This window comes from Hydractinia symbiolongicarpus, chromosome 6 (genome assembly GCF_029227915.1).
Source record: "Hydractinia symbiolongicarpus strain clone_291-10 chromosome 6, HSymV2.1, whole genome shotgun sequence".
Taxonomy (NCBI): domain Eukaryota; kingdom Metazoa; phylum Cnidaria; class Hydrozoa; order Anthoathecata; family Hydractiniidae; genus Hydractinia; species Hydractinia symbiolongicarpus.
The window spans coordinates 15,199,929-15,225,627 of record NC_079880.1 but is presented as its reverse complement, the minus strand read 5'-3'; the positions used below and the strand labels follow the sequence as shown (position 1 = coordinate 15,225,627).

The following is a 25,699-nucleotide window of genomic DNA, read 5'->3' as shown; positions in this document are numbered from 1 at the left end:
GAGTGCAACAATTTCATGCATGGATTTTAAGTAACTTTTTTTTAAATTTAAACCGAAATGGTGGTACTTCCAAACATTGACTCATTTTAGTTCAAAATCTACGTCTGTAGGTCTTCCCCAAACTCTATTTTGAAAAGAACCTCTTGAATTTTTAATCTTGCTTGTCTGTTTTTCACAGCTGGGAGACTTTTCAAAACAGGAATCAAACTCATGCAAAACAAATGATCAGCATCATTTTTTCTTCTCTGACATTGGTTGGTGTTGGCTCGACAGGTTTACTGATGTTGCTGCACACAGCACTGACATCTTCCAAAGAATTGATCAACATCACATCGACATCTGAGGCCAATTTTTTCTTTTGTTTTGTTGCAGTGGATGTTGGCTTGTAATACGGTTCAGTTCGTGATGATGTTCTGGATGTTATCGAAGAAGTTTCATCTTCAATTGACACCGATTCAATTGACCTTCTTTTCGACACCTCTGGACTAGTTAAAGAATCATCAATTGACTGTCTATTTGAATGCTGTGAGATTGGAAGTGACATCTCTGGGCTGGCTAAAGAATCATCCACATTACTATCACTTTCGTTTGATGACACTGCACTTCTGAGAAAACTAAGAGCCTCAAAATTTCTACATTTTGCGAGCTTTGATACAGCTGCACCGGATCTCGTTTGTTCTTCTCGTTTATGCATACAACGGCTATAACTGTCTCGAATAAGTTTCCACTTGTTCTTCAAAACATCAACTGAAGTGAAGTAAATAAAAATAGATATGCAACATTTGTTGTATATAAAGTAAATCACAAAAACAACTTTATTCATTCAAAAACACATATTATGTATACTGTATTCAAGATGACCAGGGAAATATATGTATACAAACACACTAATTACTTGATGTATGAAAACAAACTGTCACAGTGAAGCCAGGTGGATAGAAAAGTTCAAAAGTATGGGATTACCTGTAAAAGCTCCATTTAACGATGCCGAAATTATCTCCCAGGCTTTTTTCTTTTTAATTTGGTCACGGTACACGTTCAGCTTTGTATTCCATAAACATGGATATTGCCGTACTAGTTCGATTAATACTTCAGGATCTACCACTGATGCTCTTACTCTTGTAGAAAGATTATTTGGTGCTACAGCAGTTTGTTGTTGAGATTGGTGTCGTTGTTGTTGCAGCAGAGTTTCACCATCGACAACATTTTGGGCCTCTCTGCGTAATTGCTCAACATATCTCAAGTTGCTCTCTATCAAGTGGTCGGTTTCGACGCTGTTGTAGGAGCTTTCTTCCTGAAAAGCTGCATTATTGTTGCCATCTTCTTGTTGTTCATTAAGTTGCTGTTGTTGTTGCTGAAGTTGTTGTTGCTGAAGTTGTTGTTGTTGTTGCTGCAGCAACCAAGTTTGTTGTAAGCTGCTAGCTGTAGCTGCTCTGGGGATAAAAGCATTCCCCTCTTCTCGTCTCAGTTGTTGACGATCTTGCTGTTGTTGTTGTTGCTGCTTCTGCTGTTCGTAGAAACGTGTCACAGCATTTGGTAGAGATCCAGACGCCATTTTGAAGTTTCTTCTCCTCAGAGGTGAATTCTGATTAGTTAAAAAAGAAATGTCTCTTTTGGCGGGCGGAAAAAGTTCAACATTTTGAACTTTCATTTTCGCCTTCTCGTAGACAATTTTTCCGCCGGAATTGATAAAGGCCGTTTTCCACTCAGCGGAAATTCCCGAGCGGGCAGGAAATTTGCAGCAAATGTGCCGAAAAAAAATCAAATTATTATCAATTGCTTGTCCTAAGTTGCTGCTAGTGTAAACTCCGCTATCACTCTGTCTACCATATTCTCCTACATCAACCAGTGTGAATTCATAGTTCGCATTACACACAGCGAGCAACACGATGCTATATGTTTTTTTATAATTGTAAAACATGGACCCGCTTCTCGGAGGAGCTTGTATAACGACGTGTTTCCCATCAATTGCACCAATGCAGTTCGGAAAGTTCCACGTATCTCTAAAATCATTAGCTATTTTTAACCATTTTTCCTTTGAGTTCGGAACATCAAGATAACCTTTTTCTGACAAGACATTCCATAAAACCTGACAGGTTTCTCTGATAATTCTCCCAACAGTCGCTGGACTTATCCGAAATCGAGTGGCAAGTGAAATTTGAGCATCTCCCGTGGCTAAATAACGTAATGTTAAACACAGTCGCTCGGCTGGAGAGGTTGTTTCTCTTCTAAATGACGATTTTTTAATGAAAGGTCCAACCCAAGAAATCAAAGTTTCTAAAATATGTGGATGCATCCGGAAGGTTTGAAAAAAGTAAAAATGATCAAACATCATCATATCCTTCACCAAAATGTTGAATTCTCCTCTTCTCGCACGGTCCTTGAATAACTGCCTAACCCACATACTTTTTTTGTATTTTCCAATTCTTCCTCGAAATCTTCTTTTTAAAATGATCAAAATCAAGATTTTTTTTTGCAACAACACAAGCTTGTTTATAGCAGCCATATTTGTTCATATTCATTGCCGTGCTCAAAATTTCCCGCTTAATGGAAATTGAAACTGAGAATCGCGCGGGCGGAAATTTCCTGCCCGCTCGGGAATTTCCGCCGAGTGGAAAACGGCCTTAAGGCGGCTATCATTTATAACCTTGAACATAATTGAGTAGTAAAAATTAATACCCAAGATGATTACGTGTGAACAAATATTTGACCTTTATCGCATAACAAAAAAGTGATTTATGAAAAAAAATTTTGGGGGGATAATAATCTGTCCTAAGTACATTTTTTTAAAAATATTTTTGCACCATTTTAAAGCGCAGATCTTTTTTTTATCTAATCACTAATCACTGAAAAAAAATTCTTTTAGAAAAAAAACCATTTTTTTCGTATACTCACGCCTTAACCACGTGTGGCTCAGTAGCCATCTCTTTTATTCTTCCGGTTTTAAGTAACTCGTGTAATTCCTTACTTACAAAATCTTCATTGTCAAGAGCCGAACAGTTGTTTTTGAAAGAAGCCTTTTTAGGGGTGGTGAAAAAGGGAATTTTGTATCAGTATTTTATAAGTTCTAAAATAGTTTTATTAGTGCCTATGTTCTCCCAGTAAAGTAGACGCCGCCTGAGATTGCCCTTCACGGTATGTAGAGGATTAGCTTGGCGCGAATAAGACCTATTGCATTCAGAAAAATTATATACAGTAGAAACAGTATCACACTTAACTTTTGCTTTTTCTTTAGGGTTGTTTGAGGTCAGGGCAGTCCTTTTGCCAATGTCCTTCTTTTCCGCATCCGAAACACCGACATCGCTGTTGTGGCTGTTGGTAACTTCGCTGGTATTGATTCGCGAATCTTGGTTGCTGTGGAGATCCTCCCTGGAGGTGCAGATTGTGAGCCGAAGGGGATAAAATTTTGATGCTGCGAAGGGTGTGTGAATGAGGAAAACTGGTATGGGGGCAGACGTGGAACATGCTCGAAGGTTGACTTTCTCTTGGTCGCCTTTTTCTTGTTCAGAGCCCGGTTTTCCGCAACCTTCATCTTTTTGTCATCCTCTGAATCGCTGGCAAGACCGTCGGAAAAGTATTCGTCGACAGCAGCCCATCCAGCCGGAGATTTATCTGCGAAACGGATACATTTGTTTCGCTTGTGGAGATCATCTATGACATTATCAATCTTTTTGGAAAATCTTGTAATCAAACCATCTTTTACTAGTTGTTTTATTATTTCTAGACTTTGAATTAAATCGCTATTGAATTGATGTTGTATTTTATTACCTCTGAATGTAAATTCGGTTTTACTGATCTTGTGCTGCTCCAGAAGACGTTTTTCCAAGTTTTTCGATCCAGTAGTAAGCCTCTGTTCTAGATTTTCGTTCTGTTCTTGGAATTTACGGTCAAAGTAGTTTGTTAGATGTTGCAGTATGTCGGGTTCAGCGTTAATTGTGTCCATTGACGCTTCTTGTTGCTTAGTCATTTTAAGTGAACTGTGGACAAACAGTTTTAACGTGTACGGTTCAAGAACTAATTGACATGTGAGCGCTTCCATGCCTTGTACGCCCTTTAAACACTTAAAAACCACGTGACCGGCCTTGGCCATACATACTAAAATAAATTCAATTTTGATTTTCCCAACCATACATTCTTGGAAGTTTTATTCTATAAGTGAGAAATAATATAAAAGTGTTGTTCATAAGCCCGTCTGCCCCGATTATGTTCGTTTTATAAGTAACAAATAATATTAAACCGTCGTACGTAAACCGGCCTGTCCTGATTATGTTCCTTTTATAAGTGCCAAATAATATTTTAAACTGTGGTAAATAATAAGCAGGCCTATCCTGATTATGTATTTTCTGCCCTGTTCTTAACCGGGGCAAGCTGCCGTACATAATCAGGGCAGCGTTTATTATCCGGGAAGAACAGTACCACGTGACATTCCGACCGGGAGAATAAAAGCTGCAAACGCAAATACGCACTTCTAGCTACACACAAAGAATGAGAATTTCCAAGTGGACTCAGTGAGTAAGTGCGTAACTGTGTTGCAGTTTATAGTTTATTAAATCTTTTGTGTACATTTTCTGAAGTTTAGCCAAACGTCAAATGCGAGTGCTCTCTCTTTCTCAAATCCAAACTTACACATTCTTATTGAAGAAGAACTACTTTCTTCATCACTAACATACTGCCTGGCAGTGAGCGGGATTCGACGAACGGTCCCAGAACTGGGAGCCGCAGACGAACCCACTACACTACGTGGCGGCAATATGTTAGTGATGAACTCAGATAGTTTATCCGGATGGTGTGTATACATAGGTGAATATTTATCATCAACAGAGAACGCAATACGGATGTTAGTGATGAAGAAAGTAGTTCTTCTTTAATATGATTACACGCATTATACTCGCCCGTCATGATCAGAGGTCTGATCACGGTGAAGCATTCTCTGTTGAGAATGAAATACGGATGTGCTATGATGAATATTCACAATTAAATTTTCTTAGGTTCTATTCGTTTATTTTAAAGTTTGTGCTACTTCGAAGCTGTACTACTGAAGTAGTTTGTTTACACAAAATCGAGTAGCACAGCACGAAACGCAAGATTTCGCTCAGCAAGAAAACTTTTTATTTATGCCCGGCGGACTAAGAGCCACCCCTTATGGGGAGGCAACTAGCAGATAGTAAGTGATTGAGCTATCCAAAAATACTTTGCTCACTTTTATTCGGCTTCAGCTAGCTAACGAAAATAAAATAACTCTTACATGAGTAGCTAGCTTACCAACCGGCACTACTCATGGCTGTAATTTGACCACGGAACGTTCTGGCTACGCGAAGAATACAATCTATTAGTGAGTTGCCCAAGAGAATCAGATTATTAGCAATAAGTATTAAGATTGGTCAAATAATTGGATAAGAATGAAAAGAGACATTCTTATTGGCTTTTGAGAAAATAGAAATTTCTTCCCGAGGTTGATTGTTTTAGCCTAAAATATTAAACTCGTAGCGTTCAGGCTATGCATTGAATATCTCTGTCTCTCTTCTCTCTATCTTCCCCAGGCAATTTTAAAGATTCCACCTCGCGTGGAGAAATTCAAAAACTAGAAATCCTGAGGACGAAGTTGTTTTAATCTAGAAAAAGGTTGTTATTATAATTTGATATAATGATAACGAAAGTACTTTTAAATGTATACAATGGTTTATTATGAATGTAATTAACAATCTCGTGATTTTTAACGTTATTGGCCACTGTGCAAAGACCGATTGTAAACGTTTTCATAGATAAAACTTTAAATCGCTTTTAATATTTGTTGAGCGCATGTTGTCAAAAACTATAAAAAAGCGATCAAAAATGCAGGATTAATATTTTAAGGGACTTGAAAAAGAATTCGACAAGTTAGTAAATATTTCAACTTTCTGTTTTTTTACTCGATCCAAAAAGACTAATTTATGAAAAAAGGCAGTGCCCATAATAATGTCTTATAGTTTTTAACATACTTCTTTCTGTTTTGTAGTTTAATTCTAAAAGATGACAACATTGATTGTTGGTTTCGCTATATCAGTAGTTGAGGGTTTAGCTGGCGGAGTTCTTCAAAACTACAAGCTTGATGACGGTGCAAAGGTTGAAGGTGACAGTACAAATGATGATGACAACGCTAGGCGTGATGCTTTAATGGATTTTTATATGTATGACTTTGATGATGACATATATGAAGAGTTCACCGCGCAAGAAGACACGCAGTGCTTCCTTAAAAATGACGACAACGAAGAAAACAAGAAAATAACTTGTCTTTCGCCATTGCATTTTAAATGGAGAGAGACCAGGGTTACAGCGTGGAAATGGTTAATGACTTGTGTTAAGTATTCCTTTTACATTACTGTTCTTGGTGGTTTTATAGTTGGTTTAGCTGCTGTCCTGCTGATGTTTATTGACATAAACACTGCTGATGTATGCTCTGATGTACAATGGAAGAATATTCCTATTTCAGTACAGCGTATACGTGTTACAGTTCAAACATTTGAAGGGTGGATAATTCAATTTTTTCATATTTTCACTATGTATCTGGTGTTTGGATGGGACGTTATTGGACCGTTGCATTTATTTAACTGGAATATAATTGCTGCATTTTTAGATTCCGTTTACCGTTTATATCTACAAATGCAAAATGCATATGGTAACCATTGGAGAAGTGCTCCGTTAAACGTGATATCTTTCTCTATGATAATTTTTAACAGCTACAGGATTGCATGTTTCTTCCACACTAACAAGTGGAAAAAGGCTGTGCTCACTTTTCAGTTGGGTTCACAATTCATGCTAGGAACGTTAACATTGTATTCTATTGTGTATCTACTTATCCCCTGGTTTGTTAAACTGCCTCCTTTACAACAGGCTATTGTAGCAGCTGCAGCACCACTTAATGGCGCCGTTTGCAAGGCAATAAATAGAATTGCTGCACAAAATATAAAAGGAATAAATCATCCCGGAACAGCTTATGTTCTTGCCATGTGTGTGTATTCCGCAGCTCCAATTGTGTATAAAACCTTACAAGCTGAAGTAGAATCATTTAAGTACTTCGCCTTGCTTTGTATAGCACATGGTTCTGTTGGAATCTTGGAAAGACTTTCGGTTGCACTTCGAGATCACTTTTATATTTGGTTTTATAAGAAAGTGCTAAAAAGAGAAATGATTACTTGCCATGTTGGAATGTTCCGAACACCAAGGACACAGCGTCTGATTGCAGATCTAACTATTTGTAATATAATACAGGAGATCGCAGCTCTCATTCTAACAAATGCGTTCGTGCAACTTTACGCCTTGCAGTTTGGTTCGACAGTTGGTGGAGAAGACTTTAAGCCAAGAGACATTTTAATGAAATTATTGCTTCGAACAGTTTTTGCGACAAGCGTTGAATTCATTTTTACTGTATTTGGTATCTTCATTATGACATGGTATTTAAACATTCCAATTATTAGAATTTGGAAGAAGAGATGGAAAAATCTGTTGTTTGTAAACTTAACTGTTTGTTGCATTCTTGTGCTGTATACCACGGAATATTTGCTGGAAGTTGTAGAGGGGAAATACAAGAACATTAACGAAACAAACACTTGCAACAAGTCGACACTACTTTTCTTCGCGTAACGAACACTTGCAGCAAGTCAAAACTACTTTTCTTTGCATAAAGAACACTTGCAGCAAGTCGACACATTTTTCTTCGCGTAAAATTGACTCGTTATTTTTTGTATTGTCTGTATTTTGTATCGTTTAGCATATGTACTTCTGTATTTGTTATTTCTTGTTGAAACTTTTAAGAGTTTATAAAGTATCTGCAATAACATGGCATGTAAATGGACAACCTGTAGACATGTCTTTAGACAGCCAAGACAAATTATTTTGTGTATTTATATGATAAACGGGAAATTTTAGCTGCATTTGCACTAGTATTTAATCCTAATTAATTTATTTTAGATCATCCTTTATGTCCAGTGGCGGGTCTAGGATATGTCCAGCTAGTCGAGTGGACGTATTTAATTTTTAGCTAAAAGCCTTCTTGTTTTAATTTCAAAAAAATATTTCGCACACAAAACAGAACACAAAAACCTTCCCGGGTGTTTTCTAAAAATGCGCTGATTTGAATTTCTGTAGATATGCACATTAGATACACACATGCACATATTATAAATAGCCAGGCGCATATTTATAAATGATATGGCGTAATACGTAAGAAACTGACTGATTATCATGCGACTAACTTCGCATGTTTTTTCATCAGGACGATATTTGCTTTAATTCACTGTATTCAGACGTACTTTTAAATTTGATTGCATAAGGGGGTAAAAAATACAATGTGACCGTAAAAAGCATAATTCAACCCCCGTAATTTGAATATAAGTACGTCAAAGTACTTTGAGAACATTTCATCAAGCTTGGTCCCCACTAGGTATCTAAGTGCGTATATCATATTTGGGATGGACACAAGAGAACGTTTTAGCGCAAGATGTTGAACAAAGATGAGCTAGAAGGGTAAGATATTTTTTTATATTTTTGTCGATAAATGAAAAGAAAGAAAAAGAGAAATTAAATTTTAAAAAGTAAAGTTTGGGTAAGAGACATTTTTAAAGAAAGACTGACGCGTGGTTTATTGTATAGGTTATACCAAGAATTTCAACATTACAGCGAATATTATTTTCCTTTTTCACGCATGAGCTCTGAAAGCTTTTCACATTTGTTATCCTTGGTTCGAGAAAGAATCGAGAAAAAACAACTTGCTTTAGAAAATGCATACCAGGTAAAGCACGATTAGTTTTAACTTAATGATATTAAGTATCGAATAAAAATCAACAGTATTCAGTTGCATAGTTGCTGGAAAAAGCGAAGGTATTTATTTATCCTTAAAAGATTCTTCTTCAAAGCCCACAAACCCCTAAACAAACCCCTAGATATTAACATATCTAATAAATTTGAAAAAGTTTGGAACTTCTTGCATATTATGGAAACGCTTGATGGAAAGCACAGCAGGATTGAAAATCTGAAGCACGCTGACACTCTGTACAATAACTGTAAAGGTTTTTTAGTTTAGTTTTTTTAGCTATTTGTGATGCTGATTATTGCTTCACAATGTTTGATGTTGGTGCATATGCCAATAACAGGCGGAGTCTTAGCCAATTTCATCATGGGTAAACGTTTTGAACAAAAAACATTGATTTTACCAGAGAGTGAAGATCTACCGGGTTGCAACTTCACCAGAAAAAATTTGTCCAAGGATCAACGAATCTATAATTACAGACATTCTAGAGCCCGTAGAGTAATTAAAAACACGTTCGGGATGTTTTCGGCACGATGGCGTATACTTGAAGGGCAGAAACTTTCGCGCGTATGAAAAAAAACGCGAAATTTATGGAATAAACTTTTGCGTTTCGTGGTTTTTGGAACAAATTTTATTATTATTTTATTATTAATAGGTAATCCTAAATCAATTGTGCACCTACATTGAACAACAACACTTGTATAAAACAACACAATTAGGACTTCGCAAAGGACACTCAACATCAACACTCCTCCTCAAACTTCGTGATGATATCAGGACAGCAATGTCAAAAAGTGAAATTACTTTGGCTATCTTGATAGACTATTTCAAAGCATTCGATACTATAGATCATGGGATTCTGCTTAAAAAACTTCACAACCTGAACTTTTCTCGGGATTCACTTGAAATATTGAGTAGTTACCTCAGCAATCGGTATCAATATGTGCAGATTGATGACCAGAAATCGTCTTGTCAACAAATGAACTTTCTTGTGCCACAGGGAGGCATTTTAGGCCCTGTGCTGTTCAATCTCTATGTTATTGACCTCTCCGATCATATCTCAGCAAAGTCCATACAATATGCAGATGATACCACTATCTATCGACATTGCAAAATCAAAGATATTAAGCAGTGCATCCAAGAAATGGAAAATGATCTTGACGAATTACTCTCTTGGTCTCGAATTAACAATCTTCTTTTTAACAGTGAGAAACTTCAATTTATAATCTCTGATTCTCAACGTCTATCGAAACTGCTTGGAAATGATCGCAATTACTTGCTTCGTTGTTCTGGAAACTCTATAGAGCAAAAAGAGAAGGTGAAACTTCTTGGAATTACATTCGATAACAATCTAACTTGGAATAAACAAGTTAGCAATATCATCAAGTCCGCCTATGGAACCCTTCGCGCATTACGAAAATTTGGTAGGTTTACTCCTTTTCATGTGATAAATTCCTTGGCAGAGGCTATAATTTTATCGAAATTGAACTATGGCAATGTAGTATACGCTCAGATACCACATTACCTGCAGCAAAGATTACAAAAGATACAGAATATAACTGCTAGGTACGTGCTGTCCAGGTATGCTACTCTTGGGGACATAACCAAACTGAAATGGCTCCCTGTAAACGAATTGATTGACTGGAATACGGTGAAACTTGTTTATAAATCGAAATTCGACCCAGAATGTCCAGCCTACTTAAAGGTTGAATTTCACGAGCCTAGAAGAAAGTTGCGATCATCTTCTCGAGAACCAACTGTTAGCATTGGAGAAAGCAAAACGTTTCAAGATCAAGCAAGAATATTTGATGCACTTCCTGAAAACCTTCGAAAAACACAAAGCTACAAACATTTCTCTAAAGATTCTAAACGTTTTATTTAGATAAAGCCTTAGCTAAGATTCTTGAGACATAATTTTAATCTAGCTTGTCATATTGCCTCCTTCAATTCTTTGCGTCAATAGTTTTTCGCACTTCTTTGTTTATTGTGCCTACACCCTTTTTTTCTTATGTGCCCATCTTTCTAATTTCCTTTTCCCTGTGCATTATGTGACACAGTTTTACTTCGTTTTATGGAAATTTTATAATTGTATTATTGTATTACTAGCCGAATTCCCCTGGAAAAATCCACTGAATCTCTTATTGAGTCCTTTTGAGGGGTGCCAAATAAAAATATAGATCTCAGTAATTTGAATTTTCAAAACTCACATTTCAACCTCGACCCCGGGCTCTTTGTCTCTTTTATAACGGGATAGCAAAAAGAGAAAAAAGCCCTGGGATCGAGGTTGCTCACAATAAAAAAAATCTAACATCTTTCAAAGTCATACAAAATCAGCTGTTTAGTTTATTGCAAACGGCAAATCTTCCAAAGTTATACTCAAAGTATAAGAAATTAATAGTTCAAAAAACACATAAAAGAGAAATATAAAAACTTGAATCATTTAGTATATCTACCGATACCGATACCAAAATAGTCTCTTATAATAATACAGAGACTGTGTCTGTTTGTAACAGGCAAAGTGAATGTCTTCATTTTCCTTTGATGTTGCCGAAAAAGTTATGTCTAATATGTTAAATTTTTTGACGTTAGGGCGCGACGAAAATAACACTACTTTAACGTCAATATCCTATATTAAATTATTGAAGCCATTACAGTGCACCTAAAATTTTGAGGCCAAATAACTTGGAATCGAGTTGGTGACGTCAATGTTTTTCACCGCGTGGGTAACTAGGGACCACCTGGGACCAATTTGGGTAATTTTTTCAAACCTGGGTCCCCAAATCCGTTTCGGAATGAACGGGTTTATGACGTCATCAAAAAACCTTTAAACCACAATATTTCCGTAACCGTTGGTCAAAAGTACATGATCCTATACATTTTCTTCATCAGCGTTTCAAGAGCTATAACATGAAGACAACAGGTATACAAATTTCGAAATATAATTTTCTGTACTTTTATTAGGGACTTTGCTGACGTCAGCAAAATTTTTAAACCCGTAAATCTCATTAACCATTGATCAAAAGCACGTGATTACATACATTTTCCTGATCAGCGCTTTAAGGTCTACATAATAAAGGCAACGTAAAAACAAGGTTCTAATTTATTTTTTGTGGATAGTTTGCTGACGTCATCAAAATTCAAATAACGCTTCTTTTTCATTTTTATCCTGCCTCGGTGGATATTTCCACGGGCTTTATCGACTAGTATAGATATATTAACAAATTTTCATTTGTATTTTTAATTTATGGGGAGAAGAACCATATTTTTATATGGAACCCGATTTGATGTTAAATAAATAAATAAATAAATAAATTAGTTTGTTTTTTTCGCGTGAAAAAACTTTCGCAAATAAGCAAAAAATAAAATATTTTTTTTTTGCGTTTTAAAAGTTGATTTTTTGATAACAACGAATTTCAGGAGGGGTCTTAAATTTGCTTGGAAAAGAAAGATTTTTTCTCGTCAAACAGCTTTCTCGCTTGACTATGATTTCGCGCGAAAAAACTTCTGCGTTTTGCTGTTCTGAAATTTCTAAAGGCAAAAACTTTTGCGAAAAAAAAGGCCAAAAACGCGAAAGTTATTGTTATATTTTCCACTCCTATAACAGCAAACACCGAAAATACAGAGAAATATGTATTGGCATGTATGGCTTTACATAACTATTTAAGGCAAACAAATAACGCATTATATATCCAACTGGTTTTGTTTATTCAGAGGATGGCTATTAAGCCTGGCACATGTAGCACTGCTCTATAAATATTCAAGCTCTCCGTGGATCAAGGTATAAAGATTGGTGCCTCCAAACTCGAAAGACCCGAAAGAATATCTTAACTTTAAATAGGGTAGTGTTCCATGGGAAATTGAATATATTTATCTTGTAAATATTTATGGTTTTAAAATGACATTTACTTTTGTAAATTATACATGGTTTTGTTCGCTTTATTCCCTGGTAAAACGTTTTTTATAAACACAGATAAACCACAATGACATAATAATGACAACAATTAACTCAATGTGCGGATCAAATTACTTTTGCTTACATAATTTAAAAAGTTGTTATGGAGAAAGATTTAACCGACATTCACAAATTTGTGGAAAACAGACACAATTCTCGTTTAACGTAAGGTGAGTTTTTTATATAAATCAGTAGCATTTTACAAATAATATACTCTATCTAGTTTCGATATGTTCCAAGTGTTCTTTGTTTGCTGAGAAATACATATGAATCGTAAGCTGACTTCAAATTTTATTTTGTAAAGTAGAAAGTATAAGAATAAAGTATTTTTTAACGACGTCATTTGAGAAAAAAATTAGCACATTTTTAGAGTTTGAATCTAATCATAAAACCTAAACGCGGGTTTCCACTCAAACGAATGCGGTCGAATCGATGTTACTAAAAATAGAACATTGCATAATTTTCGTCCATCGACGTCGACCTGGCGGTCGAATTCGATCGAATTTTTCGTCGATCGATTGAAATTTATCCAATGAGATTGATTTATACCCATGTGGTGTTAACAATTCGACAAAGAAATGAACATTTATTGAGAAGCGGGAAAATGAGAAAAATGGCTGAAAACATTATAAACAAACGAAAATTTGATTGCATGTTTGATGCAGCAACAGCAAACACTATGTAACACAAGCAACCGTTAAAAGATGGAAATTCATCACCGATAAGTGATTATTCGCAGATGAATGTTGAGGGATTTAGATAACATTTGTAGAATAAGTTCGCGGACTTCAGTGTCTTGGGACAATTCCTTGAAAAGTTTTTAAGACAGTCTCACTAAACAAAAAGTTGGTAGGGAAATGGCTGAGAAATTTTAGAGGAATATTTGAAAATAATTTTGGTTATTGTATTTATATGTCATGAAATTCTAAGTACATGCTCAATATCATTATTTCATATCAAATTTGTGTTATTGTTTTGAAATAAGTTTGATTAAGTCGCCATCAATCGAAGCATGGTCGAATGTAAGTGGAAACCAATTTTCATAAAAACGCCGATCGATTCGATTGACGTCGATCGAATCGATCGCATTCGTTTGAGTGGAAACCCGCCTTAAGATCCTATGTCCTAAGCCGAGTGTGAACATTAAACAGTGAGCTTTGGCAACTTCAAACTGCATGGAAATAGTATAAAAAAACCTATATAACTACTTGTGGGGACGACATTCGAAATACGAAACTTTTGTCTCTAAATATTTTGTAATGGATTGTAGTTGAACAGGTTTTAAGACAATTCCTCCCTGGATGATTGCCTTCCCCCAAATAATTGCTTCTCCGCTAATTTACCTCTATAGAACTGTCACTTGGAGAATCCCTACCTAGAAAATGTTTCTTTGGGTGATTGCCCCGTTATGTTGCTAATTCCTACTTGTTGCGAATTATTGTTAGTTCTATCAAACCGGAAAAAAAGTATCATACCTTCTCATTTGAAATATTTGACATAATGTTTTTAACAGTTTGGTTTGTTTACTGCCTAAGATAATTAAGTGGCCAGCTTCTAAAAACACAAATGAGCCGGTTATGATATTTTTAGGGCTACCCATTAAGTTGTTTGATATGAACATATTTCATTCAAAACCGTCATAACTATTAGTTTTCAATGATATTTAATGCTGTTCCCTTTCCATCAAAAAAGATCCTGCAAAATCTAAATCAATTTGTACAATATTCTACGATAAGTAAACATTTGTTATTCACTACATAAACGGCTGGTGGTTTTCGACTTTAGCGACTTACGCGAAGTCAAGCTAATAGCGGTGGAAGAGTTCATGATCACCGAGGAAAAAAGCAACAACTTAAATCATATGTTAAATTTTCTGACGTTACGGCGCGACGTCAATAACACTACTTTAACGTCAATATCCTATATTAAATAAATAAAGCCATTACAGTGCACTTAAACCTTTGAGGCCAAATAACTTGGAAAAGAGGTGGTGACGTCAGTGATTTTTCACCGCGTAAGCAACTAGGGACCACCTGGGACAAATTTGGGTAAGTTTCCCAAACCTGGGTCCCTGAATCCGTTTCGGAATGGACGGGTTGACGACGTCATCACAAAACCTTCAAACCCCAATATCTCTGCAACCGTTTGTCAAAAGTTCATGCTCCTATACATTTTCTTGATCAGCATTTCAAGATCTATACGATGAATGCAACGGGTGTACGAAGTTGTGAAGAAATTTTTTTTGGAACTTTTGGTAGGGACTTGCTGACGTCAGCAAAATTTTTAAGCCCTTATATCTCCTTAAGCGTTTGTCAATAACATAAGATACTTTACATTATTTTGATCAACGTTTCAACCTCTACACCTTACAGACAACGAATGACTAAATTTCACCAATTTTCTTTTTGTATATGCACTGCTGACGTCAGCAAAAAATCTAAAGCAAAATATTTTTCCATTTTTCTTCTTTTGTGTGAGTGACCATGTGAGTCCACGACACGCAAAGTACGGGTCCCTTTCTTACAACGTGGCGTTACGCTAAAATTTACCAAGTTAAAGAAAACGCAAATCAGGGGGTTACTATTTAAACATTTAATCGTCTTTTCTTATTACTTTAAAAAATAAAAATCTTTTTTTTATTTTATTAAAACTAATTTTTATTTTATTTTTAACTGTTTTTATAGTTTTTTCTTGTTTTGTTTTAAAAGCCCCGTTGGTCGTTATAGATAGAATACTTTAATTTTACCCCCGATTTACCATGTGCGCGCCTATCTAACGGAAACAATTTGCTAATCAACTAAAAAAAGAAAACCGAAGCGAAGAAGGTTGTCTCTTTTTCAAAGTAATCATGAAAAAAGTTACTTCAAACATTGTTTACTCATCATGAGGTTAGATTAAAGCTTATTTGTTTCTTCTATATTTTCCATTTTTGTGTTCTGGGACCGAGGTGGTATCGCATTCGAATATGAATGTAATTCGAATCTAAAATGTGAAAAACAAAACGACTGTTGTTGTCGAGCGAGAATAAAAAAAGTTTATGTTGTTGTCAGAAATATTTGTTATAAAAAAGAAAAACGTACGATGATATAACGTCAAAAAGAAAACTGATTGGAAATGTATCAGACAATTGTAGCTAGCTATACATTTACAAGTTTAGTAATCGAAGTAAAAAACTGATTGGACTTTTTATCCAGAGAACGCTAGCTAGCGGCCTACTGAGAATGCGAAAGAAAGCTGGTGTGTTGTTTAGATTATCTGGTATAGAAATGAATTTAGGTAAATAGCGTTTTTAAGCCGTTTACACGCTTCCAGCTAAACTTTCCCTTAAATATGAAGTTTGTCTTCAGCCTGAACATATTTTTTTTGTAAGAATATACTCAGGGTCAGTTAAGAATATCTTAATAATATGTCCAACCTCGATTGTTTGTTCTAAATAAATATAAAAAGAATTTGCCAATAGTTATAGCAACTTATAGCAAGCTTTATTTTATAAAGTCATTATATCTTTTCAGGACATAGACATGCTAAGAATATAATTAAGAATAACGAGGATAGTATTTGTCAAGAAAGTTAAAAACTTTTTTGTAATAATATATATACTTTAAACAATGTGTCAGAAGTTCAGAATATTCTAAGAATATGTCTAACCTCGATTTTTTGTTCTAAATTTAAAAAAATTATCAATAGCTTTAGCAATATACAGCAAGCTTTATTTTATTGAGACATTGTATATTCAGGCCAGGAGGATAACATTTGACAAGAAAGTTAAGAACTTTTCTTTGTAAGAATATACTCTAAACAACGGGTCAGAATATGTCTAAACTTGATTGTTTGTTCTAATATAAAAATTTGTATAATTTAATTAGAAGTTTACTTTTTTATTGCGTATCTCACAAACTCAACCTTTTCTGTTCAATGCAATGGGCTATTACATGTAGCAGAATTTGCCATTAGCTATAACAACTTATAGCAAGCTTTATTTTATTAATATAGCCCTGCTAAAAATATATTAGGAAAATAGTATTTGTCAAGACAGTCAAGAACATTAAGACCGAAACGGAATAACACAATTCTTATAAAATACACGGTGTATATCCTAGATAAGAATTTTATAAACTATAAAAAGTAATTTTTCCGTTGTTACTGGTTTTAACGCTATGACGTGGGTTGTGTCGTTATAATAAACCTTAATGTAAACAAAGTTAAATCAATGTTACCGTTTAAAATATTATTCGATTCTTAAATTCGAAAACACTGCACTGTTATCATGCACGGCACGTTTGCGCATTGGGAGGGTTGCTGTATGCAATAGACTAAATAGCTAATTTGGTATGATGCATTAGAAACTGTACGCTGTGGCAATTTTGCAATAACCCTTTTTTGTGTGACTTAACGGTTTTTTCTAATGTCTGGTATACCATTTTCCCTGGTGTACTTCTGGCATAAAGCAAGTATATAATTTTAGTAGATTTAGATTTTTACATAACCGTTGTTAGCAACCTTCGATTTTATTAGACCTGTTGCATTTATATTTGTTGTTTTACCTGCTTATATTTTTGAGCGTTCTGTTTCAGCGGGTATACATATAACGCAGATTGTAAGCAACCTCAATCCAAGGGCTTTTTTTCTCTCTTTTATTGTTATTTTCTTATTGCTGCACATGCTTTTTTTTGGACGTTTTGTTTCAGCGGGTATAAATATAGAATAATGCAAATTGTGACTTTTAAAAATTCAAATAATTGTGTTCTATGTTTTTATTTGGCATCCATCAAATGGACTTGATGAGAGATTCAGTGGATTCTTCCACGGGACTTTGGCTAGTCTCTTATAATAATACGGAGCTTCTGTCTGTCTTGTCTGTCCTGTCTGTCCTGTCTGTCTTGTCTGTCTTGTCTGTCTTGTCTGTCTTGTCTGTCTTGTCTGTCTTGTCTGTCTTGTCTGTCTTGTCTGTCTTGTCTGTCTTGTCTGTCTTGTCTGTCTTGTCTGTCTTGTCTGTCTTGTCTGTCTTGTCTGTCTTGTCTGTCTTGTCTGTCTTGTCTGTCTTGTCTGTCTTGTCTGTCTTGTCTGTCTTGTCTGTCTTGTCTGTCTTGTCTGTCTTGTCTGTCTTGTCTGTCTTGTCTGTCTTGTCTGTCTTGTCTGTCTTGTCTGTCTTGTCTGTCTTGTCTGTCTTGTCTGTCTTGTCTGTCTTGTCTGTCTTGTCTGTCTTGTCTGTCTTGTCTGTCTTGTCTGTCTTGTCTGTCTTGTCTGTCTTGTCTGTCTTGTCTGTCTTGTCTGTCTTGTCTGTCTTGTCTGTCTTGTCTGTCTTGTCTGTCTTGTCTGTCTTGTCTGTCTTGTCTGTCTTGTCTGTCTTGTCTGTCTTGTCTGTCTTGTCTGTCTTGTCTGTCTTGTCTGTCTTGTCTGTCTTGTCTGTCTTGTCTGTCTTGTCTGTCTTGTCTGTCTTGTCTGTCTTGTCTGTCTTGTCTGTCTTGTCTGTCTTGTCTGTCTTGTCTGTCTTGTCTGTCTTGTCTGTCTTGTCTGTCTTGTCTGTCTTGTCTGTCTTGTCTGTCTTGTCTGTCTTGTCTGTCTTGTCTGTCTTGTCTGTCTTGTCTGTCTTGTCTGTCTTGTCTGTCTTGTCTGTCTTGTCTGTCTTGTCTGTCTTGTCTGTCTTGTCTGTCTTGTCTGTCTTGTCTGTCTTGTCTGTCTTGTCTGTCTTGTCTGTCTTGTCTGTCTTGTCTGTCTTGTCTGTCTTGTCTGTCTTGTCTGTCTTGTCTGTCTTGTCTGTCTTGTCTGTCTTGTCTGTCTTGTCTGTCTTGTCTGTCTTGTCTGTCTTGTCTGTCTTGTCTGTCTTGTCTGTCTTGTCTGTCTTGTCTGTCTTGTCTGTCTTGTCTGTCTTGTCTGTCTTGTCTGTCTTGTCTGTCTTGTCTGTCTTGTCTGTCTTGTCTGTCTTGTCTGTCTTGTCTGTCTTGTCTGTCTTGTCTGTCTTGTCTGTCTTGTCTGTCTTGTCTGTCTTGTCTGTCTTGTCTGTCTTGTCTGTCTTGTCTGTCTTGTCTGTCTTGTCTGTCTTGTCTGTCTTGTCTGTCTTGTCTGTCTTGTCTGTCTTGTCTGTCTTGTCTGTCTTGTCTGTCTTGTCTGTCTTGTCTGTCTTGTCTGTCTTGTCTGTCTTGTCTGTCTTGTCTGTCTTGTCTGTCTTGTCTGTCTTGTCTGTCTTGTCTGTCTTGTCTGTCTTGTCTGTCTTGTCTGTCTTGTCTGTCTTGTCTGTCTTGTCTGTCTTGTCTGTCTTGTCTGTCTTGTCTGTCTTGTCTGTCTTGTCTGTCTTGTCTGTCTTGTCTGTCTTGTCTGTCTTGTCTGTCTTGTCTGTCTTGTCTGTCTTGTCTGTCTTGTATGATTCTTCACCGCGTGTGTAACTAGGGACCACCTATGACCAATTTGGGTAATTTTCCCAAACCTGGGTCCCCGAATCAGTCTCGAAATGGACCGGTTGATGACGTTATCAAAAAATTTTGAAACCCTAATATCTCTGCAACCGTTTGTCAAAAGTACATGATCCTATACATTTTCTTGATTAGCGTTTAAAGATCTATAAGAGGAAGGCAACAGGTATATAAATTCCAAAAAAAAATTTTTGTGTTTTTTTATGGGCCTTTGTTGACGTCAACACAATTTTTAAACCCTCATATCTCTTTGGGCAATTTTCGAAAACATATGATCCTATACATTATTTTGATCGCGTTTCCACCTCTACACATTACAGGCCACAAATAAACTAAATTTATACAATTTTATTTCGTATCTGCGCTGCTGACGTCAACAAAAAATCTAAAACAACCTATTTTTTATTATTATTATTCCAAATATTTATACAGGATATAGCCACTTCAGTTTTGTAAACACTGTTATCAACGTGAGTCCTGTGTTCGGAATGTATACATTAAGTATACACCGGCAATAGCTACCCAATTTCCCTACCGTAGGTGTGGTAAAGACACTTGCTGAACATGCCCGCGCTGTGGACCGAACCACGGACCTTGTGATTACGAAGCGAACTCCATAACCACAAGGACACGCGTCAACGGACCTTATCGACTAGTTATTTATAAAGCGCCCGTGCCACCAAGTCAGGAAAATTTTAAAGGTCTGTGTTCATTGCAATTAATTCATGCGTGTAAAAAAGGAAAATTTGAAAGATAAAAAAGCAATAAGAATATTCTTTATCATTTCTTTTCTCCAAAAAGGGAAATTAATTTATTACCAATATTCTAAATAAAACAAACATAGCTAAGCTTTCTTCGCTGAGTAACCCAGTTTCGAAATCGATTGTGAAAATAGGCCTTAGGTGTGCTGTCGTTGGTTGTGAGAATAACAGTAAAAAGAACAAAAACAAAAGTTGTTCTCGCTTCCGGCATTCAGCAGGAAAAATCTTCCAAAGAATGTTTTCTTATGTTTTGATCATTTTAACTGGGAGAAAGATTTCGACCTAAGTTAAGAAATGCAGAACAGAGTGTACTAAACATTTAGACCTGTTAAACGACATCTCCTGAAAAAAAGTGACCAACTTCTAAAAAGAGAGTTGAAAAAGGGATTCAAAACGCTGCTTTTCTTCGGTGATAAATTTTATGTTTTTAATTTGAATTTTTCCTTAGCTTAAAAATCTCTTGGAAAATGGGCACCAGTTGACCACCTTTACTGGTCCATAGCAACATGCGGGGGAATGACCAGAATCTTGTAAAAAGGTTCAAGTCAGTAGTAGTGAATAAGCACTCTTTCCGCATAATAAGTACTATAAAAAGTGTGACCATGAGACATTGTGTGACGATGACGTGCGAAGCAAAGAATGACCTATCATGGGCCCGTGGGCCCACTTAGAGTTAAAATTTGTTACTGAGACCGGAATGATGAAAGGTCTTGAGAAAGTATTATGTTTGTTTAATTATGTTTGAGGTATACCATTCTCTCAAAATCCGGTATCTTCCAAAAAAGTACTTTTTACCATATGAAAAAATGTTAGCCAGAACACAGTTAGCCACACTTGATCATAAGAACAATGTTAATCGTAACCAGCTAAGATTAATTTTAAAATTTTTAAAGCATGGTTGCTTTACGTTATATACCGTTTCAAATTTCCTTTTCTTAGAAATGCGCAGTAGATAATGAAGGCGAGATAAAACTACTATTCTCTGTAGCATATTTAAAGCCAACAAAACGATTTGTGGCCAATGTAGTAAAGAAGGAGAGAAATTATAACTACTTGTCGAATATTATAAAAAAAAAAACGTCAGCTGGTACTCTACAATACAAAAAAATAGAATTGTGAAATATATCTCGTTTTTTATTTCACGGTTAAAGCCTACACAGAGAGTTTAAATGGTGCGTTCAAGCACACGCACACGACATCCTCTCAAGAAGGGGAATTCCCGAATCCACCCCTCCCGACAATTCTCCAAATCAAACAAATCCTACAATTCCGGGAAATCCGATACAATCTCGCGCATGCGCACTCGAGAATGGCGAAATAATGCTGACATCAACAAAATTTCGAGCATGCGCAATCGAGTAGGGGAATTCCCTACTTAAACCACGACCGTGGTAGAACGCCGATTGAACTTAAAAAATACATAATAAAAATATATTCCTGAATTGAAAGCTATTGCTAAACAGCGAGGCTTACGCGGGTACTCAAGACTTAGAAAGGTAGACCTTATTGCTTTATTGAAGACTCCGCCACCTGCTCCGAGACCCGTTCCTGCTCCGGGCCCTGAAGCATTTACACCCGAAGCTATGAATGCTTTTGAACGTCAAGAGATGACAAAGACTCGTCCGGTAGTCAGGAGTAAACTGCGAGAGTGGTCTGATTGGCTTGTGAAGTATGTACCAGAGAGCATTAGAAAGCCAGTCGAAAGTATATACTCATCAGCGAAAGATCGCATCCTAACTCTTTACGATGGAGTTAGAAGGACCCTGACGGGTGAGGTTGAACAAGAGACAGAGGAAGGGCATGGTAGTGAGGAGTCTACCGAAAGCACTGAGCCTATTGAACACAACGAGGCGATGAATGGAGCTTATAAGAGCTTTCGATTGGACGGGCGTGGCAAGACGGATATTGACAGTTACATCGAGCTTGTGAGCGCACAGGTAGAGAAACTTGTTGAAGAGCAGGTAGGTACGTTAAATGCCGCTAAAATTCAGCTGCATCTATGGGTAATGTGGAAAAAGCAAGAAGAGGTGGTACTAGTGCTGGACGATGAGGATGATGCCAGGGCTACTCATGATGTAATGGTGGAGAAGGCATTCAACAGCAAGATGGTAGAAGTGTTTCAAGGCAGCGACATCGAAGAACTGCTACAGGCTATCTTTGCACACCTCAAGACACAAGTGGAGATTGCAAATAATCCGCAACGCATCAGCAAGCTGTGACCCATCCAGTAGCCCTCAACAAGATTGGTAAACTCGAAGAGCAGAACCCCGAGGTTGCGGTTAACATACTCTTCGTCTCGGAGAAGACTATCTATATCGGTCGCAGGTCTGAGTATAATACCAATCGTGATAAGCAGGCTAACTTGCTGATGATTACCGATGGTGAGAGAAGGCACTACACAGCGGTGAAATCCCTATCCAGACTGCTAGGGTCCTTGAATGCGAAGAATAATGGGAGCTACCACTTCTGCGTGAATTGCTTGAACGGTTTTCGCACAGAATCAGCAAGAGAAAGTCACTACGACTACTGCAGGGAGAATGAATCTGTCAAGGTCACGATGCCAACCGAAAAGGAAAAGTGGCTATGCTACAAGGACGGTCAGCAGCAGTTCAAAGTACCATTCGCCATCTATGCAGACTTCGAGAGTCTGTTGATCCCAATGAAAGAGAATGTGAGCGAGACCAAGACGAAAAAGCTGAACAAGCACGTACCATGTGGCTGGTGCAAGTATAGTACCTTTGCCCACGGGCTTGTGCCAGACCCACTGACAGTATACGTGAAAATCAAGGTAACCCTGGAGGCATGGGGCACGGTGATGGTGAGACGTACAAGCCCATAGAGATCAGGTTCATCGACAGCTGTCGCTTCATGGCATCCTCGTTAGACAAATTGGCAAGCAACCTCATTGGCATAAACGCCACAGGCATGAAATGTCAGCAGTGCGCGGATACATGTCTGGAATTTCAGAGGATCGACGCCGAGTATGTGGCAACCTTTTGGTGTAAAAATTGCGACTCGAATACCACGAAGCAGCTAGACATGGAGAAAGTAAAGGCAAACGTACCATCCATGACCAAATTCATCGACAAAGATGATGTCTTCAGGCTGATGCTTCGAAAAGGCGTCTACCCCTACGAGTGCATGGATGGCTGGCGACAATTCGAGGAAAACGGAGCTACCACTCAAGGAGGCCGTCTATATCAAATTGAATATAAAGGGGATCACTGACAACGACTACGAGCGTGCTCAAAAATGGAAGCGCATCACTCCAGAGGGCTCCGAGGTCACCATGGGAGATTATCACGATACGTATCTCACCACAGACGTCTTGCTATTAGCCGATATCTTTCAGAGCTTTCGAGGAGTGTGCTTAGGGAACTACAAGCTCGACACTGCCCATTTGTACAGTGCACCTGGTCTCGCCTGGAAAGCAGCGTTGAAGTACACCGAGATCAATCTGGACTTCTTTACGGATCTCGACATCCTTCTGATGTTCGAAAAAGATATCCGTGGAGGCATAACCCAAGCTGTGCACAGGTATACCAAAGCCAACAACAAGTACATGGGGGACCAAGACGATCCGGAGGTTGAGTCGTCATATTTGCAGTATCTCGACTCCGACAATTTGTACGGCTGGGCTATGCGTCAAGACCTGCCCACGCACGGGTTCAAATGGCTGTCGAACGTTGAGGCCTTTACCGAGAAGCGCATCAGCAAGCTCGTCGCTGACAACAAGCACGGCTACATCTTGGAAGTTGATATCAACTACCCTAAAAAGCTGCACGACAAGCACAACGAGTTGCCCTTCCTACCGGAGGGCAAGGTGGTTCACAAGGTCGAGAAACTGATACCAAATTTGGAACAAAAGCGGAGGTACGTGGTGCACATTAGAGTTCTTCAAGAGGCCCTGAAACATGGGCTCGAGCTCAAGAAGGTATACAGAGTCATCCAGTTTAACCCGAAGCCTGGCTGAGAGACTACATCGACCACAACATGAGGCTTAGAACCGCCGCCAAAAACGAGTTTGAAAAGGACTTCTAAAAGCTTATGAACCTCTCGGTGTTCGGTAAAACCATGGAGAACCTGAGGAACCACCGCAATATCCAGCTGATTATCAACGAAGACATGTACGGGAAGCTCGTCATGTAGCCCAATTTCAAGGATGGAAACTACTTCAGCAGTCACCTCATGGGCAAGACTGAGGTAAAGATGAACAAGCCGGTGTATATTGGCCAGGCTAATTTAGACAACTCGAAAGTGGTAATGTATGAGTTCCACTACGACTACATGCAGCCCAAGTACGGTAGAAAGCTGCGGGTCTGTTACATGGATACTGACTCATTCGTCTACCACATAAGAACGGAGGACTTTTACCGCGACATTGCCTAAGATGCGAGACACGTTTCGATACGAGTGTCTATAGCAAGGATGATGGCAGATCCTCATTGGTAAAAACAAAAAGGTGGTAGGTCTCATGAAGGACAAGCTAAATGGCAAAATCATGACAGAGTTCATCACCCTAAGAGCGAAGCTGTATGCTTACATGAGTATAACGAAAGAGGGCGGCGATCGCAAAGCGAAAGGTGTAAAGAAGTGTGTCACGGCAAAATCCATCTCCTTCGAAGACTGCCAGCGCTGCCTGAAGGAGGGTGTTGACATATACAAGAGCCAGGTCCAGATCCAGAACAAGGGGCATCAAATCTACACGCAGGAAGTGAACAGGCTGGCACTCAAAAGGGCAGACGACAGGCGGATCGTACAAGCGGACTAGATCACAACGCTCGCCAGGGGTCATTGTCGCTTAGCGGCTAAGGAGAGCAAATAAATGGACGTTGTGTTACTAATCGCCGTGCTACTGCCATGAGTCTCGATCCTTGCTTGCTTCTTTCGTTATCGACATCTAATAAAGATGGTTCAAGACATAGCAGAGATATTCGATGAAGTTAATACCCCAGCAGAAGCCCTTGAGCAAAAACCAGATGTTGATAAACGTCAAGTACTGAAGGATGCACGCAAGGGTAAACAGCACCTCCTGCCGAGGAAGTGTACAGAAGCCTTTCTCTAGATCTAGGTATTCTCATCTATTAAGCATTTGGTAAGCTATTGACGCCTCTGCTTATTGCTGCGCATACCATTAATCACACACAGCTCAAGGTGTCCAAGGAGGGTTCGGAGAAAGATGATGAACAGGAAAAAAAATAATGGGTGATATAGGAACACGAACGTATATACAGGTAGATGTCCCTAAGGGTCAGCTAGTGGGAAGTGATTTTTGTAAGCCTCACGGCTTACAAGAAATGAGCGAAGAACAGAGAGAAGAAGTAAGAGTCATAACAAAGCCAGTAAAGCATCCAGGGAGAGTCGCACAGGTTCATAAATTGGCGGCACTGATTAAGAAGAAGAAGGAAGAACTTAAGCAACAAGAGGGCGCTGTAGAATCTACAGTCAAAACCTCTTCTGGAGGCACTTCTGTACAGTCAGGTGGTGTATACCTTGGTGGAGGCCTTGTCATACTTGCTTGCGTGGTATTTGGTGTCTACTACATTTTTGTGTGTAAGAGCGCAACCAAGTGTGTAAGAGCGCAGCCTGCCGATATCCCACGTGCCCGTCAAGATGGATTTGATGCACCTCAGCAAAAACCCACAGCCCAGCCTCAAGTTGACATTTTCAAGATGGGATAATCTATAATAAAACATAAGTAATGTAACTCCCCAGCAAAAGGAGATAATCGACATGCTATACGAGACAGTCGTGGACCTAGGATTTACATTCGCTTACGCTATGGTTGGCA

General features: G+C 37.9%; 4 protein-coding genes across 5 annotated transcripts in view; 2 read left to right on the top strand and 2 right to left on the bottom strand.

Moving 5' to 3' along the window:
• Nucleotides 1–141: 141 nt before the first annotated feature.
• On the bottom strand, nucleotides 142–1,635 carry LOC130647522 (bromodomain-containing protein DDB_G0280777-like). The gene is made up of 2 exons (XM_057453406.1): nucleotides 964–1,635; nucleotides 142–747 (listed from the first exon to the last, which is right to left on the bottom strand). The coding sequence occupies exons 1-2, from the start codon at nucleotides 1,553–1,555 to the stop codon at nucleotides 209–211; spliced, it is 1,131 nt and encodes a 376-aa protein (XP_057309389.1). The 5' UTR covers nucleotides 1,556–1,635; the 3' UTR covers nucleotides 142–208.
• Nucleotides 1,573–2,506, bottom strand: LOC130648078 (uncharacterized). Its single transcript, XM_057454097.1, has 2 exons — nucleotides 1,707–2,506; nucleotides 1,573–1,585 (listed from the first exon to the last, which is right to left on the bottom strand). Exons 1-2 carry the CDS (start codon nucleotides 2,504–2,506, stop codon nucleotides 1,573–1,575), a joined length of 813 nt encoding a protein of 270 aa, XP_057310080.1.
• A 3,226-nt stretch (nucleotides 2,507–5,732) lies between these two features.
• On the top strand, nucleotides 5,733–7,922 carry LOC130647520 (uncharacterized). The gene is made up of 2 exons (XM_057453404.1): nucleotides 5,733–5,876; nucleotides 5,996–7,922. The coding sequence occupies exon 2, from the start codon at nucleotides 6,010–6,012 to the stop codon at nucleotides 7,618–7,620; it is 1,611 nt and encodes a 536-aa protein (XP_057309387.1). The 5' UTR covers nucleotides 5,733–5,876; nucleotides 5,996–6,009; the 3' UTR covers nucleotides 7,621–7,922.
• Nucleotides 7,923–12,753: 4,831 nt separating this feature from the next.
• LOC130647160 (uncharacterized) overlaps nucleotides 12,754–25,699 on the top strand; it is a 32,449-nt gene continuing 19,503 nt past the window's right edge. Inside the window, exon 1 of one of the 2 annotated variants that reach the window (XM_057452919.1) lies at nucleotides 12,754–12,907. The gene's annotated coding sequence lies outside the window, so the exon portion shown is untranslated. The remainder of the gene's footprint in view (nucleotides 12,908–25,699) is intronic. The other variant, XM_057452921.1, reaches the window with a different exon arrangement.

Excerpts from the sequence above, each read along its gene's own strand:
- LOC130647520 (XM_057453404.1), top strand. The coding sequence starts at position 6,010 with ATGACAACATTGATTGTTGGTTTCGCTATATCAGTAGTTGAGGGTTTA.
- LOC130647522 (XM_057453406.1), bottom strand. The coding sequence starts at position 1,555 with ATGGCGTCTGGATCTCTACCAAATGCTGTGACACGTTTCTACGAACAG. Across the intron at positions 748-963 it reads GTTAAATGGAGCTTTTACAG|TTGATGTTTTGAAGAACAAG; the intron begins GTAATCCCATAC and ends ACTTCACTTCAG.
- LOC130648078 (XM_057454097.1), bottom strand. The coding sequence starts at position 2,506 with ATGGCTGCTATAAACAAGCTTGTGTTGTTGCAAAAAAAAATCTTGATT.